The sequence below is a fragment of the Bombyx mori genome, chromosome 17, assembly GCF_030269925.1.
Source record: "Bombyx mori chromosome 17, ASM3026992v2".
In the NCBI taxonomy this organism is placed as follows: domain Eukaryota; kingdom Metazoa; phylum Arthropoda; class Insecta; order Lepidoptera; family Bombycidae; genus Bombyx; species Bombyx mori.
The window spans coordinates 1,249,862-1,268,129 of NC_085123.1; the positions used below are offsets into that span (position 1 = coordinate 1,249,862).

Here is an 18,268-nt window from a genome sequence, read left to right on the forward strand (position 1 = left end):
GGCCGTATGCTCGTCTGCCTACAAGGGCAATAAAAAAAAAAAAAAAAAAAAAAAAAAAAGACAAACCGTCATATGACCTTTAATATTCATTAAGTTTCATTTTATGTTTTGTTTGTAATCTGCAGTTGTGGCTTTTGTGACAAATCGTGTCTGGCATCGCTCCAATCCAAATTATAATTTCATTCATAACGGTACAGGAATTTTTGTTTCGACTACTCGTTAGTAAAGTAGCGTGTAAACTATTAGTTAGATGTAAATAAGTGAGAAATACTACGCTCGTTTTTTTTTTTACTTTTCCGAATTTATTTATGAAATAATTCCTTTTTTTTTTGTACCATTGTATTTTTTTTTTAAGTGATTTTATGACCTGGTAACTAAGACCTTTAGGTCAATTCTTACTTTAATTTTAATGAAAACTTTATATGAAAAATGATATTATGAAATGAAATGAAGCTGATTAATATGAAACATGGAATGAAACGAAATGAGATGAGATGATATATGGGATGAAATATAATCTCAGTAAAATGGTGGTCATTTACTGAGACTTTTTCAGTGGACTTTTTGGAGGAGCCCGAGAAGTTGCGTTCAGCGGCTTTGTTTCATTTTCCCACATTTGTGCACTTTCACAGATACTAAAAAGTTAATAAACCACTGTTATTACACATTGAAACTTGAAGAAACACTAAATAGACAAAATAAAACATATCCCACAACTTCACTCCTCGCGTTAACGCCAAAAAGTCTACCACTGTACTTCATTGGATATTGAAGTCCACAGACATCTTGATCTAACGTCATCTACGTAGTGACCCGACTTTACTATTATTGAAATATAAAACGCGAATGCACCAGCGTGCTTAGAGCGAGTTTTATAACGTTCGCGATAGCGTAAAAGTTAACTCAAATTTGTATGGAGTTGGAACGTTTGTTTACGTTTGCCGCTAGGGGCGCTGTTCCAACAGCATCATATTTGAGTTAACTTTTACGCTATCGAGAACGATAAAAAACACGCACTAAGCACACAGTACGCTGTATTAATGATTTTTTTTTAAATATAGATGTCGTTTATTTAAAAATAATCATGTGGTCTAAAAATCGTTGATGAATATTAATCGGTCGTGTCGTCTCGTGTAAACCACAAAAACAATTCATTTACATTTGAGAGAACAATTTTTGATAGCATCAATAACATAAACCGCAATCGGAAAACAATTCGTTAAAGACAAGAAAGAAGTTATTGGTTTTTTAAGCTAACGCGGGTAGGTTCTGTTAACCCGCCGAACGCGGGCGCGAATCAATCAGGGGTGCCCATTTAATGAGAGGCAAAGAATTATTGAGTTTTATGTGTGCCAGAAATGCATATGAGACGATAACAAATGCACATTTAGAACACGAATACCATGTAAATTCCATATCGACTCTGATAGTTTTTTTTTATCTTTTTTTATTGCGTAGATGGGTGGACGAGCTCACAGCTCACCTGGTGTTAAGTGATTACTGGAGCCCATAGACATCTACAACGTAAATGCGCCACCCACCTTGAGATATAAGTTCTAAGGTCTCAGTATAGTTACAACGGCTGCCCCACCCTTCAAACCGAAACGCATTACTGCTTCACGGCAGAAATAGGCAGGGCGGTGGTATCTACCCGTGCGGACTCACAAGAGGTCCTACCACCAGTAGTAGTTAATCGAACTCAAATCTCGTGCTACGGTAGTTAGGTTCATCAACACGCCACCTTCTCCCAAAATTATATTCGTTATATTTCATTAATTCCTGCTATTGCGTTAAAAGCGTTGGTATTCAACAACCGGTTACGTCAAATCACTTTCTTCACGGCCATCGAGCTATCAGCGCGCCGATCGTATACCACCATATCGACGACCGCCCGTTTGATAATGTATCGGATTACTCGTCCAGCTTTATGTCATCGATGGATGACATGAGTCCTCACGGTCGGAAGCCTGTCAGGGTGTTAACAATATTTTGATCGCCTCAGAAATGAGTAGTTCAGCAGGCGAACGAGACATGGTTAATATGATTAACGAGCAGTAATGCGTTTCGGTTTGAAGTGTGAGGCCGCCGTTATAACTATACTGAGACCTTAGAACTTATATCTCAAGGTGGGTGACGCATTTACGTTGGGGATGTCTATGGGCTCCAGTAACCACTTAACACCAGGTGAGCTGTGAGCTCGTCCACCCATCTACGCAATAAAAAAAGATAAAAAACTATCAGAGTCGATATGGAATTTACATGGTATTCGTGTCCTGAACGTGCATTTGTTATCGTCTCATATGCATTTCTGGCACACATAAAACTCAATAATTCTTTGCCTCTCATTAAATGGGCATCCATGATTGATTCGCGCCCGCGTTAGGCGAGTTAACAGAACCTACCCGCGTTAGCTTAAAAAACCTATAACTTCTTTCTTGTCCAAGGTGGGTGACGCATTTACGTTGGGGATGTCTATGGGCTCCAGTAACCACTTAACATCGGGTGGGCTGTGAGCTCGTCCACCTATCTAAGCAATAAAAAAAAAAGAGCTAAGACAAAAAAAAAGAAGGGAGACCACACAAGGGGAACCATGCCTCTTTCTACTGTGCAAACCACTAATTAAGTAATTGTTCACACTTCGGAGATTGGTACTAAATCTATCCGCAGTAATATCTTTTTTAAACATATAAAAAGAGTATGGCACTTAATTTATTAAGATTTATTGCTGTATTTCACTGCCGGTTACGATATTTCGCATTCATATGAGTCGATACGATAGCTGTGAGAATTTCTGTAGCTATGAATAATCTACACTCCGGTAGATGGATGGTATAAAAAAAATTGTAATTAATTAATTTTGGTTTTATTAATTCTATTTATTATTGGAGCCTGTGCGTTACTTACGTCTTCTATTGTTGTAAAATTTATTAAAGACGATCACTTGTCGATTATTTCCAAGCATCTTTAGGATTGAAACGTTTTTGATTATTTTGAGATATCATTGAATATATACTGGTGGTAGGACCTCTTGTGAGTCCGCACGGGTAGGTACCACCACTCCGCCTATTTCTGTCGTGAAGCAGTAATGCGTTTCGGTTTGAAGGGTGGTGTAGCCGTTGTAACTATACTGAGATCTTAGAACTTATATCTCAAGGTGGGTGGCGCATTTACGTTGTAGATCTCTATGGGATCCAGTAACTACTTTACACCAGGTGGGCTGTGAGCTCGTCCATCCAACTAAGCAATAAAAATAATAATGAAATGTTGTAAAATGATTTTAATGTTCTTTAATGTTTTTGTCCACAGACCTACTCTGGCCTCTTCTGTGTGGTCGTCAATCCGTACAAGAAGTTGCCGATATACACGGAGAAGATCATGGAGAGATACAAAGGAATCAAGAGGCATGAAGTACCTCCACACGTTTTCGCCATCACCGACACGGCGTATCGCTCCATGCTTCAAGGTATGATGACCTTGAGCAGGATTGCTTTTTTTTAAATCGCTTCAGCATTGCTAGAATCGTAAACACATATCTTGTGTTTAATATTCGAATAGATATACCTAGATTTGGCCTAGTTCTAAGTTATTAAGTTTAAGTTAGTAATTTATAAGTTAGAAACATTTCTTTATTATTAACTTCACGCGTATATTTTTCTGTCTTATTTAATTGTCCTGTTCTGTGAATAATCCCTGTCGATGGCAGTCCCTTTAATATTTAATTAATATGATATTTTATGTTTTGGAGAAACGAATGAATATCACAATATGAAATCAAATTTAAAAAAATCTCCTTTTTGATTTGAGAATCAGAGTTTCTAAATAAATATATACGTATTCTGAAGAAGTTCCATAAATAATACAAAAACGAAAAGTGCGTACTGGCGATCGTCCGACACCCAACGCAGACGTCCCATAAGCCATAGTCTGGTATCATCAGTACGCGGGGCCATCAGTGAACAATTAGGCAAACGAGTCGCTCGTAAACTGGTCTGCTTATCATTCGACTCATGGACGTAACTTGTTTCTGAACTCAAACACGGTAAAGTCATTACCGATAATATTTTAGCAGTTTGTGCGTAGGTTGCTCTTTTATTTTCATTTCTTTTTATTAACCCAGTTCTAGATGTTTACTGGTCTATTGTAATCACAACTTGAATGCCGCTGCCAATTTCCGAGGTGGGAGACCGAATAGCCCTATATTGCGGTAGTCCTGTAGTTCAGAACTCTGGCTGAGCCTTTGCTCGTCCATCTATCCTAGGGAAACTGGAAAGGCCTCAGGGCCACCAGTAATTCTTCAATCATAAAAAGAAACTTCAGAACGGAACGTTTCATGATAGAAACAGAAATGCGGTGGTACCTCTGTCTGTGCAGGTTTTGAATATGGCCTATTAGTTAAATTTGGGGATAATTATTGGCATATCGACATAGAGTGACTACGACACATACGATATATTAAAAAAAAAAGTGTCTAAGGTATGTGGCGGTATTCACGTTGTGTTACATTATGTATGTATGGACCCCGTTAACTTTTTTTTACCTTACCATTTTTTTAACGCTGGGGAATCCATTTACGGATACTCAGTTGAGGGAGGTAATGAACCGAGTTATGTCGGATTCTGGTACCTCTAGAGAGGAAAAAGGAGACGAGGAGGGCAAAGGTCCTCCACCTCCCCCAATCCCTCGCAGGGGACTACGCCTTGTGCCGTAATCTCACCTGCTCATATGAAAAAGGCAACTTAAGTAGCGATAGTTGCGTTTTGATAAGTATCACCTGATTGCTGGTACACCCTTTCATGTAAAGTTATCTAAGCATTCGTAACGCCTAATCGGATCGACGAACCTTGCAGGCTTCGAGACGTGAGGAATGCTTGTAGACGGTTTGCAAAAAAAACAAAACGTAATTGTTTTCTGAAAACAATCCATGTGGATATTGCAGATCGCGAAGACCAATCCATACTCTGCACCGGAGAGTCGGGCGCTGGTAAAACGGAGAACACCAAAAAGGTCATACAGTACTTAGCGTACGTCGCCGCTTCGAAACCTAAAGGATCAGGAGCGGTAAGATATTCGGAGCCTCTTTTTTCTTTTTGTCATATCACCCTTGTCAGAGTGGTCGTGGTCGTCATTCAGTATGGGCAGATGTTATGCGCCGTATTATCTGAAGCCTTTACGAAGTGCTAGGACAGTTATATTAGATTAAAATCCAAAATTCAAAGCCGCTCGCCCCTCTGAAATGGGAACACAACAGTCTAAATTTTGAAAAGAAGCAATTAATTAAAATTATGTTTAAAGTCTATTGCTGTCGCCCTGAATAAAACAAATACGAACAATTTCAGTTTTTACTGAATAAATCTGGGTATTAAAGTCATAATCAACGAGTAAAGTTTCCTCCACTCAACCTGAAATAATTTAAACTCTGAAGCATATTAATATAGTACTATGATTTTTTTTGTCAGCGGTCACACGTGTATTGGTATGACTATCGCATAAGGGTAAGAGTATTTTTGGTGACCAAATCAGCTAGTTTGTTGATTATTGCAAAAAAAAAACAATGTTCGGTAATTAGCTAGTCTTGTTTTTAGTTATAATGTGATCACTGGTGCTAATTAGTCGTTGTTCGAGTTTGAACAAAAAAATAAACTAATTACGAAACTAAAGGGTTGACAACCCTGCTAGGGATTTTGGTAGATACCAGTATTACGCTAGTCTCCTACCCGGGACTCAGAAGCGTTAATCTATTTTGCCCACTCACTACTAAATAAAGCACACATTATATATATGTCAAGAGCTTTATAATTTACAAAAAAAAAGACGCTAGATGTAGTAACCCTGATTAAATTGTTATTCAACAACAATTTTCGCAAACTTTTTGATATTCGCGTTTTGTATTATGATACTTATTTATTTATATTTGTATTTTGTTTAAATTCCGACAAGTCTGTCTTAAAAACTTCAATGTCTCGATATATTGTATAAATAAAAGTAGATAAAGTGTCTTATGCTAGATATTGTAAAGTTCTATCAGTACACCTGCACTTGGAGGTGGCATGGGTAATATTGTACAGCACGAGAATCTTTTATCAGATGAAAAATATACAAGTGAAGCGATTTAATTATCATAGCATGTATTACTTAAATTAAATAATCGTGGCTTATAGAACAAGAAATCGAAATTGTCAAACTCAATAAGCAATAAAAAAAATATATCACACGAATAAAAAAGCTAGGCTTACAAAAACAATTGTATTATATCCGATAAAAATCAAATTACAAAATATATATGTAAGATTTGGAACAGCCACAATATTATGGTAGATGGACAGACGAGTTAAAAGTCCATCTTGTCCAAATTGGGTATCGGAGCGCATAGATATTGAATTTCGCACCCACCTCGAGACACGAGCTTCCAAATTGTTATTAAGGGAAGATCTTCCACGGAGAAGGGGTGTCTTTGCTACTTAGACTGATGATCCGAATGTAATCCGAACTTGTAAATATGTAAATTTATCAATAAATACATTAAATTCAAAATTGCTACAAGTGTGCATTTTACACAATAAAAAATCGAAACAATTAATTATGCTATGAATCTTGAGCCAGTATATTTTTCATCCGACTTAAAGTAATGACTTTGGGGAATCGTAGAGACTATTAAAACACTTGTAGGGTTTCATTTTTTTTTTTTAATTACAAAACCCTGTCATATGTTTTAGACTATGTACATATTTTTCTGTCCATATATTTAAGAGTCTTGATAAAGCCGTAAAAGTGTATATTTTTTCAAAACAAATTTTAGATTAAGTTTCCTTCCTACACAGAACTAATTAATTCTTTTATTTCTCTCTTCTCCCGTGATCCGTTGCTGACACCAGGGACCGTCGCCACAGCTGATAATAGTAAGTCAAACACGTAAATATCTCACACACGTATGGCCTGAGTAAAACGGGCGCCAAGATCAGTCGAGAGTCCAAATGGAAAAAAACCCGCCTAATACGCTTGCCTGTAATAACTTCTAATATGTGATGAATATTATATGGAATTATTTTTAATTTAGGTTATATGAGTATCTTCTGTTGTGAGTAAGGCTACATATCTATGCCTATGATTGTGTGTGGATATTTCCTTGTATTATGTACCTTTTAATGGTTAATAAATAATTTAAAAGACCTTATACGATTAAAACGCAATAAAAAAATCCACACACAAACACAGATGCAATTAGTTTTTTTGTTTGCTTATCGAAGTGAGTTTTGTCAATCATATCTTATTTTATTTTTTCATTTCAATCGAAATACAAATAAAATTCATCACATATTGCTTCTTGATAACTATTTCTTTACTCATAGTATGTTTTATTCATATTAATTGCATGCGTGTAACTATTGTACATGTGGATCTTTTTTGGTTTCTCTAAAACTATTCGTGTTTTCTTACAATTTTAATTGAGGATATTCACATTTTCTCGATTGTGTTTGAACGTCAGAATCATATAAAGGTTATATATTATAAACGCTAATTACAACACATAGTTTCAATTAGTAAATTTGATAAACATATTATTATAATCCTTTGGTGTCCAGTCTATTCTTTAGAGTCTCTCGGTGCATTTAATGTCTACAATAGCAATAGTTATGCTTCAATTAAACATTAAGTTGCTCCAGCCTCTTAAAGGATCAAAGCCAATTGTAATTTGTAAGGGCATTAACTTTAGCTGTATATGAATAAGTCTGGTAGTTCATCCATTGTCTCTATAACCCATACGAATTTGGATCGGCTTCTTCATTTTGTATTACCTAATAACAGCTTTAATTAAAATTACAACCCTTGGTTTCATGCTAACTAAATAATGTAGAGTGGACCTACATACGAGGTAAACATTGATAGCGTATGACGTCATTGTTCCAAGCCTAGTCAGTGCTTCTGTTGCATCATTTAAAATCAGTTCCAGTTCAGAATCAGTGTATCTTACTGTTTCATAACTGGAAAACTATTGTTTATTTGTTGCGTTGCGGTAAATGAGCGCGGAATGTATTTATAGTTTTTGAGATATTTATTTGTCCTTAAATGACAAATTAAAGATTGAATATAAAAGAAATATAAAATCGATGCGTCGCTCTTGGCGGCTGGATTTAAATGAGAAATAGTGTCATGGCGGACGTCGCTCGCTCACACTTTGACGTTCAGAAATTGAACATTATAACTCTCACTTTCGTACCAATAAATTATTTTGAATTAAAGCTTGAAAAACTCAAACACATAACCTTTTAGATAATTACAAAGTTAAGTAACTTTAAACCCTGAATGCTTTGTGATACTTCATTTATTAACATTGGGTTGTAGCTCCTTATTTTGTTTTACTCAGACGATATTGTTTTCGTACAGGGCGAGTTGGAACAGCAATTGTTGCAGGCCAATCCGATATTGGAGGCGTTCGGTAATGCGAAGACGGTCAAAAACGATAACTCATCTAGATTCGTAAGTATCGGATAAAGTTATTTGTCGTGTAATTTTTTTGGTTTTAAGCTATGATTATTGTATTGAATATACAGGCTTTGGTGTTATTCTATATTAGAGATTTTAATGTGAACATTTGTAGATTTTTAGAAGATCAAGCAATTAAAAAAAAAATTAATTGTACTAGCAGACCCAGCCACACGTTGCTGTGGATAAGGTTTTAAAACAATATAAGAAATCGTATCATTTTTATTTAATAAATATTGCGACCATTAATCGAAATAAAAACCATTCTATGTATGACCTATGTTGGAATAAAACACATATTTAAAAAAAAAGTTAAAATCGGATCAGTAGCTTAGGTGTCTATCGTGGACAAACAACGTGACACGTAATTTACATATATTAAGATATTATTAAAACTAGCGCTAAATTTCAGGGTAAATTCATAAGGATAAACTTCGACGCGTCCGGCTTCATAGCCGGTGCCAACATCGAAACGTATCTATTAGAAAAATCGAGGGCCATAAGACAAGCGAAGGACGAGAGGACATTCCACATTTTCTATCAGCTGCTGACCGGAGCGACCCCGCAGCAGAAGGCCGAGTTCATTCTAGAAGATGCGAAAAGCTACCCGTTTTTATCTAGTGGCGCTCTACCGGTGCCCGGCATCGATGACGCGGCCGAGTACCAGGCCACCATGAAGTCAATGAACATCATGGGCATGAACAACGAGGACTTCAATTCGATATTTAGGATAGTCTCGGCGGTTCTCTTGTTCGGGTCGATGCAGTTCAAGCAGGAAAGGAATTCGGATCAAGCCACGTTGCCCGACAACACCGTGGCGCAGAAAATCGCGCATTTACTTGGTGAGTTATGTCTTTTGTCTTGTTCACTGTCTTGGCATTGACGGCTGCTCAAATGTACTCAAACGTGAAATGATTACGTACCCATAGGTCTTATTAGAATATGAATGCGAGTGCCTTCAGTGCAGAGAGAGTTTCAAAATTACTTAAACGACCTTTAGATGATATGCATTTTTGATCCATTTTAATACGTTTTTATTAGCTTCAGACGTATGTGTGTATGTATGTTTTTAACGAAATCTCTGAACATGATTTTGACCCCCTTCAAAACGTCGGATTAATTCGAAATTCGGTATACTTATTAAGGACCAATGACAATTCAATATTTAAAAAAGAATTGAATTTTTTTTATTAAAGAATTGAAATTCAACCAAAAAATTAAAAATAAATAATATTTAATAAAAATTAACAAAATATGCTTTTATAGAAAATCCATCTAAAAAATAGAAAATAAATTTTAATAAATTTGAATTAAAAATAGAGTAAGAAAAAATGATTTTATTGTAAAAAAAGCGTAGGGTTGTCGCCTAAACGTCGGGGACGGTATGCGGAGTATGTCTGATATGAACGAACTAAAACCCCTTGTGGCTCAACAACCTGCGTCCGATCTTCGGATAAGACAGCTCATTAGCGATAGACTGAAGTCAGGGTGACGGTGGAACAGCCGTTATAATACAAGTGAGACTTCAATCTCATGCCTTAAGATGGGTAGTGGTATACAGGCTGTAATGTAAATGGACCGCGGTAGTAGCCACTTGGCACCAGAGCTCCATCGCTCAACTAGACAAACACAAAGTATTAATGTTGTTTAAAACTTAACGCACATTAATTTGGTCAATGACAAATGTACCATTCTCTTACAGGTCTTTCCGTAACGGAAATGACGAAGGCTTTCTTGAAACCGAGAATTAAAGTGGGTCGCGATTTCGTCACAAAAGCACAAACCAAGGAACAAGTTGAGTTTTCTGTTGAAGCTATCGGTAAGGCTTGTTACGAACGTTTGTTCAGATGGCTGGTGAACAGGATCAACAGGTCTCTGGACAGGACGAAGAGACAAGGCGCCTCGTTTATCGGCATCCTCGACATGGCAGGGTTCGAAATCTTCGAATTGAACTCCTTCGAACAGCTCTGCATCAACTACACGAACGAGAAGTTGCAGCAACTCTTCAACCACACTATGTTTATATTGGAACAGGAAGAGTATCAGCGCGAAGGAATCGAATGGAAATTCATTGATTTCGGTCTCGATCTCCAACCGACCATCGATCTCATCGACAAACCCATGGGCATCATGGCCTTGCTCGATGAAGAATGTTGGTTCCCCAAGGCGACAGACAAGACCTTCGTCGAGAAGTTGGTGTCGGCCCACTCCGTGCACCCGAAGTTTATGAAGACTGACTTCCGCGGCGTGGCAGACTTCGCCATCATTCACTACGCCGGTAAAGTGGACTACTCAGCCGCCCAGTGGCTCATGAAGAACATGGACCCGCTCAACGAGAACGTCGTGTCGCTTCTTCAGAACTCGCAGGATCCTTTCGTTTGTCACATCTGGAAGGACGCTGAGATTGTCGGCATGGCGCAGCAGGCGATGACCGACACGCAGTTCGGTGCAAGAACGCGCAAAGGAATGTTCAGGACTGTCTCCCAACTGTATAAGGAGCAGTTGACTAAACTGATGGCCACATTGAGGAACACCAATCCGAACTTTGTGAGGTGCATCATTCCCAACCATGAAAAGAAAGCAGGAAAGATTGAGGCGCCCCTCGTCTTGGACCAGTTGCGGTGCAACGGTGTCCTCGAGGGCATCAGAATTTGCAGACAGGGCTTCCCGAACAGGATTCCGTTCCAAGAGTTCAGGCAGCGCTATGAACTCCTCACTCCGAACATCATTCCTAAAGGTTTCATGGACGGAAAGAAGGCCTGCGAACAGATGATCGAGGCTCTCGAGCTGGACCACAATCTGTACAGAGTTGGTCAGTCGAAAATATTCTTCAGGGCCGGTGTGCTGGCTCACCTGGAAGAGGAGAGGGATTACAAGATCACGGACTTGATAGTCAACTTCCAGGCGTTCTGCCGCGGCTACCTGGCCCGGCGGAACTACCAGAAGAGACTCCAGCAACTCAACGCCATTCGGATCATTCAGAGGAACTGCGCTGCGTATCTCAAGTTGAGGAATTGGCAGTGGTGGAGACTGTATATTAAGGTAAGCGAGAATTTATTTATACCTATTTATTTATACATATTTATGGACACCTAAGGCAAGTCGGATGTCCAAAATTTAAAATTTGGTATCCAATCTGGTATCCGCCCAAAAGCGATATTCATGCTTACTGATCTGGGAAATTATATAAAATTGAAGTGTTTTTATGACTTATATGTTACAAATACAATTGTTAATTTAAAATCCATATAACAAAACAAAGGCAAAACAGTTTAGTACCGCCTTCTCTTCAGTTTGTTTGATTGATTTTATTTGGAAGTATTTCTTTTAAATGTCAAAGAAAAATTTAAAACCTTGTAAAACGAATCGAAATCTTGAGGAGTCAGTGATTATGGTCGAATTTTGATTACCGGGTGAACACTGGTGTATTTTTTTTTTTTTTTTTTTTTTATTGCTTAGATCGGTGAACGAGCTCACAGCCCACCTGGTGTTAAGTGGTTACTGGAGCCCATAGACAACTACAACGTAAATGCGCCACCTACCTGTATTCCCCAGACATATAGTTCGTTTACCTTCTGCCTATGAGATCTACTACACGGTAACTTAACTACATGCTATAGGTGTGCGTGTGTGTGTATATTGCATAATACACCGCTATACAATAATATTATCGAGTAACCACACGAGTTATGTAAATACGGACAGTTTCTGTTTTCGCAAAATATATATTATCCGTGTGAATAATAATCATTGTCCTATAGTACGATGAGTAGTGCTGCCTCGTGGCTCGCATTAGGAATGTAATAATAAAAACAAAATCGCATAACGATAATTATTCACGTTTGGCTAGCCTGAAATGGAGCCCTCAGACATCACGTGTGTTTAAGTTTACCGTTCTTTAAATCACGAGTTTTCGAAACTTCAATAATGTATAGCAACAAGTGCATCGCGGCAGAATCTGCCGCACACCAGTGCCGACTCGCGCTCAACACCATTATTTGCACTACGCTGTTCTTTAAGATACAAATTCATTACTTCATCATTCTGATAAATATAATAACAATTATTATTGCAGGTGAAACCCCTTCTAGAAGTAACGAAACAAGAAGAGAAACTCACCCAGAAAGAGGATGAGCTACGTCAGATACGCGAGAGACTCGAAACCCAGGCGAAACGGTCCCAGGAGTTGGAGCAGAAGTACCAGCAGGCTACCGCTGAGAAGACCCAGCTCGCCGAACAATTGCAGGTCAGTGTTCTGATCAGATATTTTTCTGCATCCACTTCGACCAAGGAAGGTCTTTTGCTAATAAATTAAAAAGGGGAAAAAAACGCTATATCAAAAAAATTGTAGAATCATTTGATTTTGTAAATATAAATCGATATTATGTGCAGGGATTGTTAAGAAATGACGGTAAAATTATATCCAAATGTCATCGATATATATATCGATGCCAAATGTACATTAACAGCTAAAAATAAATAATATGATATGTTCATTTATGTTCTTTACGATTCCATGTTTCAATTATTACATTAATGTAATGGTAATTATTAGAAAAAAAAAATATATATAAACTTATTTAAATGCTACGAAAGTTAATATTCAAGAGTATGTAATGAATTGTTTCAGGCGGAATTGGAACTGTGCGCCGAAGCGGAAGAGAGTCGAGCTCGCGCCGCGGCCAGGAAGCAGGAGCTGGAGGAGCTGCTGCACGACCTCGAGGGACGGATAGAGGAGGAGGAGGAGAGATGCAATGCTCTGCAGCAGGAGAAGAAACGTCTCCAGCTGAATATACAGGTACGGCGCGACGGCCCGGGGTGCACTTACGAATATCGATTTGTATGTGTCAGTATAAAGCAGTCTCCCAAAGTGGGCGATAACGCTCCCTCGTGGGCGCTGCTAAAGGGGGGCGGTAAGAGACTCAGATAAAAAGGGGGCGTTGTGTAGAGGCCTAGGAGGCGATTTGGAATTTCATCTGAGCTCTCGCTGTAGTGGTTCTTAAGTAGGTGAAAAAATGGGGGCGCCAAAAAATAATTTATTCTCAAAGTGGGCAGTAAACGAAATAAGTTTGGGAGCCCCTGGTATAAAGGATCACGTAAGCCTAGTTCATGGTGATGGCGGCCCATCAGTGCTGATGTTCGCCCCAGCCCACATAAACCCATAATCTGTAGGTTCTGGTCACAAGTCAACACCGCGTAGGTCTTGACTCAAATAAAGTATTATTTCTATCGGATTATAATTCGGCTTTATATAATCTTTACCTTGAAATTTTCAGGACCTGGAGGAACAGCTGGAAGAAGAAGAGGCGGCCCGTCAAAAGTTACAGCTGGAGCGTGTCCAGTGTGACTCCAAGATCAAGAAGCTGGAGGAGGACCTCGCCCTGAGCGATGACACCAACCAGAAACTCGTCAAGGAGAAGAAGGTGGGTGAACTGATACATTGTTTCACCTCCCCTCTACTTGAACCTATACAATGATATAAAATATATCTATAGTTTAATCTATACTAATACATAAATGTACAGTGATTTTTACGGATGTTCCGTTATAATTACTGAACCATGCATCCGATTGACTTGAAACTTGATATCCTTATTGAAAATACATGTACTCAATGGATAGGTTAATATTTATGTGAGTGTTGGACTCCCTACACCAGTTGCGGGGGTGTTAATGATGTTTGTGGGGGTGAGAAATAATAATGTTGATTTTAAATGCCCAGCGAAGCGGAAATGGTTCAGCTAGTATTATATAAAATGTTAACAGATTGTCATTAGCATTAGTCAGATTATTTGTCTAATATAAAAGTAGAACTGTACTGAGAAATGTACTGGTTCAATTTTAGTCTACTGATGTCTATGGCTCTCTGTTGTATGACTAAGTATTTAGTAAATGAAAGAAATGGATACATACTTACATTCGTTTATGAAATTAATACGTAATTAATTTTTAATAGATTTTGGAAGAACGGGCCAACGATTTGTCTCAAGCGTTGGCCGAAGAAGAAGAGAAGGCCAAACATTTGAGCAAACTCAAGGCCAAACAGGAGTCTGCTATCGCCGAACTTGAAGAGAAATTACTTAAGGTAAAATTCAGTTGTTTTTTTTCTTCTAAATAAGTATAAGTTATAAGTAGCTTTATATAAATAGTTCACAAGGATACAATTATTAAGACAACAGATAGCTGAAGAATTAATGAATATAAGGAGAGCTTCAAAAATATGTTGATATTAAACTTCTTTCTGGTATTGTTATTGGTGGTAGGACCTCTTGTGAGTCCGCGCGGATAAGTACCACTGCCCTGCCTATTTCTGCCGTGAAGCAGTAATGCGTTTCGGTTTGAAGGGCGGGGCAGCCGTTGTAACCATACTGAGACCTTGGAATTCATATTTCAAGATGGGTGACGCATTTGCGTCGTAGATGTCTTTGGGCTCTAGTAACCACTTAACACCAGGTGGGCTGTGAGCTCGTTCACCCATCTGAGCAACAAAAAAAATCTTTAAGATAATCATGTTATTTTATGAAGTTGGTCGTTGTTTGTAGGATCACCAAATGCGACAAGAAGTGGACCGAGCCAAGAGGAAACTGGAGACGGAGCTGCAGGACGTGAAGGAGCAGCTCGTCGAGAGGAAGGCGCAGCTCGAGGAGCTGCAGATCGCACTCGGTCGGTCCTTGCACTCGCCGTGGGCCCTCATGTAACCGCCGTAGGGCCGCCTCACTACCCGGCCACCTCGGTCTGACCCATTGAGGTGGTGTACTAGTAATAGTTGGTTACCGTCAATCCAAGGCTTCAGGTTACATTTCCGGCTGAATTACTTTGATTGGAATCCAATTTTCATCACATGTCAGAATTCGATTCAATATCCCTTCATGTCAGTATCGATTTAACAAGGCAACACAAGTTTCAAAACGTGTTTCTTTCTGTAGATCAGTCAAATAATGAGGCACCCATTTTTCTTATTTTTTATTTTTTTTGATTTGACGCATATGAGTCTTGTTGTTGGTAAGGTAATGTTAAACCGTGCCGCTAATTCCTGGGTAGTTTGACTCGGATCGGGTTCCACCATCTCTTTCAATTACTGATCACTGATTTTTGTTACAAATGTTTGGTATTCGATCATAGTCAGAGATGAGACCTTAACATGAAGATTTCAAAGAAAAGAAAAAAGGGAATCATATTTATAATTATCATAATTAAGTATATATCGACCCTTGAAAGGCAAACGTCACTAAACGACAATAATTGCTTTATACATAAATGATAGGCAATAACCATATTCGATGCGCAAAAACAATATATTTCTAGGTCTATTAAAGTAATTTCAATCCTACAGCTAGATTCGTTAAAATAGAATTTTTTTCAGGTATTTCAAGTTTAAATTAGTCTACTGTAAAGTTCACGCATTGTTGCTTAGTCACGTTTGCCTTTCAAGTGTCGATATGTGAATGTTACTAACTGGAGGATGTTGTTGTGCAGTGAAGCGCGAGGAGGAGGTGACGGCGGCGGCGGCGCGCGCGGAGGCGGAGTCGGCCGCGCGCGCCGCCGCGCAGAAGGCCGCGCGCGAGGCGGAGTCGGCGCTGGCCGACCTGCACGACGACCTGGACGCCGAGCGCGCCGCCCGCTCCAAGGCAGAGAAGCTGCGCAGGGACCTCAACGAGGAGCTCGAGGCGCTCAAGAGCGAGCTGCTCGACTCGCTGGACACCACCGCAGGTGCGCGCCACATACTCTGTACTCTTTACCACAACTAAATTAAACTAAAGATTTTTTTAATTGACATGACATTGACATCGTTTTTGTTTTTTTATTGCCCTTGTAGGCAGACGAGCGTACGGCCCACCTGATGATCAGTGGTTACCGTCGCCCATGGACTTCAGCAATGCCAGGGGCATAGCCAAGCCGCTGCCTACCAAATTTTAAATATTTGAAATGAGATACATTCTCAGCACGACGCGTGCCGAAGGACCTCTCGCCGACCACCACTGTGCTGTAGATTTAATTTCGTCTAATGACGTCACAAGATATTAAATAAACTATAATTGAATATGCAACTTCGAAAAGGGCACATGTCACATATTTTGTCAAATACGTTTTTTCATATACATGTAGTTTTGAGGCTTACTTACACCCATTTTCGAATAATTCCAGTAATTTTCAATTGCTAATTAACACTAAAATATATCTTAAAAGTTAATATTTTAAATTATACACTGCTTTAGAAAATAATCGAGTCTTTTTTCATTTCCTGAACATTTTACATTTTCAGAGATGTGCCTTTTCGAAATTGCATATTCAATTGCTTGTGATATTGCTAGTGTCCAAAAGTTTATCTGCTACACTAATCTGCTACTGTCATCGTGTCCCCACAAATACGATAACGCCGACGACACCGCTCCGACCGTTAGAAGCGTGCGTAGTAATTGAGACAGTGGAGTGGTGCAGCCCAACAGGAGCTCCGGTCGAAGCGCGAGCAGGAGGTGGCGGTGCTGAAGCGCAGCCTGGAGGAGGAGGCGGCGGCGCACGAGGCGGCGCTCACGCAGCAGCGCCACAAGCACTCGCTCGACCTGCAGGCGCTCAACGAGCAGCAGGAACAACTCAAAAAGGCTAAAGCTGGTGAGTCATTTATATACATCCACGTACCTTGAGCGGTGACGTCACATGGAGTTACGTAGCCATTGCGTTGCTGGTGCACATACACGTCATTTCGGATTCTCCCGATCCACTAACGGTTCTTTTAGGTACCTCAACCACCGGTCATCGTTCTCGTCGAACCCGTCGCTTGCGAGGAAGGGCTCGACGGGTAAATTAACCCTCAGACACAGCCCACTGAGTTTCTCGCGGAATCTTCTCAGTGCGTCGTGTTTCCGATCCGGTGGTAGATTCTGCGAAGCACGGCTCTTGCTAGGGTTCGTGTTAGCAACGTCGTCAGGTTTGAGCCCCGTGAGCTCACCTACTAGTTAAGGCGACGCTGATATAGCCTCTCAAGGCTCTCAGCTTAGGTAGGAGAAAAAAAAAGGTGCACTTATGTACGTGCTATTTACGAATCTATACTAATATATAAATCTAATATATTGTGCGCAGCAAACAACAAACTCATCGAAATGAAATAAAAAAAACCTTTTTGTTAATTTGACATAATACTTCAAAATGAAGTGTATTTAGACAGTCATTGTCAAATTATTTTAGATTATTTTTTCATAAATTCACCTTTTTATTTTTATTTTTTATATAATACATATAAAAAAAAATACAGAAAATTTTGAAACGCTAATGCGCTGAACAATACGATGTCGAACGTAAAAGAGCGCAGACAGAAGAACGTCAAGTTCGGTTTTTGCAAAGACGATAGTGTTGTAGTGGAGGCGCCGCCCCACCACGAGGGGGCCTCCTTCACTTCCACCAGGCAGTACTGGCAGCACCGGTGCGCTGACAACAGCCGAAGCGATGAGCGCGCTAATTTGATTGGTAGTTTGAATCGATCGATTGTAGTACAAACATGTTATTAAAAGGGAAGGTCGTGTACGGTAGGCAGCGGTTTGCTCTGCCCCTGTCATTGCTGAAGTCCATGGGCGACGGTAACCTCTCACCATCAGGTGGGCCGTATGCTCGTCTGCCTATAAGGCAAATAAAAAAAGATTGTAGTCGCTGACTCGCGCGCTTCTGGATCGCACCAGCGAAGCTGCGGCCGGACAGCTAGTATCATATGTTCCAAAACTGACATTGATAAAGTTATTGTTGGTAGTACTATTTGAGGGGACTGGGCTCTGGGGGTGAAGGGCTATTTTATAAT

General features: G+C 39.5%; 1 protein-coding gene across 3 annotated transcripts in view; it reads left to right on the forward strand.

Annotated features, from left to right (window-relative positions):
• The window catches only part of LOC101736643 (myosin heavy chain, non-muscle), a 90,285-nt gene that overhangs the window by 57,556 nt on the left and 14,461 nt on the right, over nucleotides 1–18,268 (forward strand). For all 3 annotated transcript variants that reach the window (XM_062673238.1, XM_038016873.2, XM_062673239.1), the window contains exons 2-14: nucleotides 3,307–3,463; nucleotides 4,937–5,058; nucleotides 6,873–6,896; nucleotides 8,383–8,475; nucleotides 8,894–9,323; nucleotides 10,184–11,523; nucleotides 12,557–12,727; nucleotides 13,112–13,279; nucleotides 13,758–13,904; nucleotides 14,438–14,566; nucleotides 15,024–15,144; nucleotides 15,958–16,191; nucleotides 16,921–17,091. In XM_062673238.1, coding sequence (XP_062529222.1) covers nucleotides 3,307–3,463; nucleotides 4,937–5,058; nucleotides 6,873–6,896; nucleotides 8,383–8,475; nucleotides 8,894–9,323; nucleotides 10,184–11,523; nucleotides 12,557–12,727; nucleotides 13,112–13,279; nucleotides 13,758–13,904; nucleotides 14,438–14,566; nucleotides 15,024–15,144; nucleotides 15,958–16,191; nucleotides 16,921–17,091 — 3,307 coding nt within the window. The remainder of the gene's footprint in view (nucleotides 1–3,306; nucleotides 3,464–4,936; nucleotides 5,059–6,872; nucleotides 6,897–8,382; nucleotides 8,476–8,893; nucleotides 9,324–10,183; nucleotides 11,524–12,556; nucleotides 12,728–13,111; nucleotides 13,280–13,757; nucleotides 13,905–14,437; nucleotides 14,567–15,023; nucleotides 15,145–15,957; nucleotides 16,192–16,920; nucleotides 17,092–18,268) is intronic.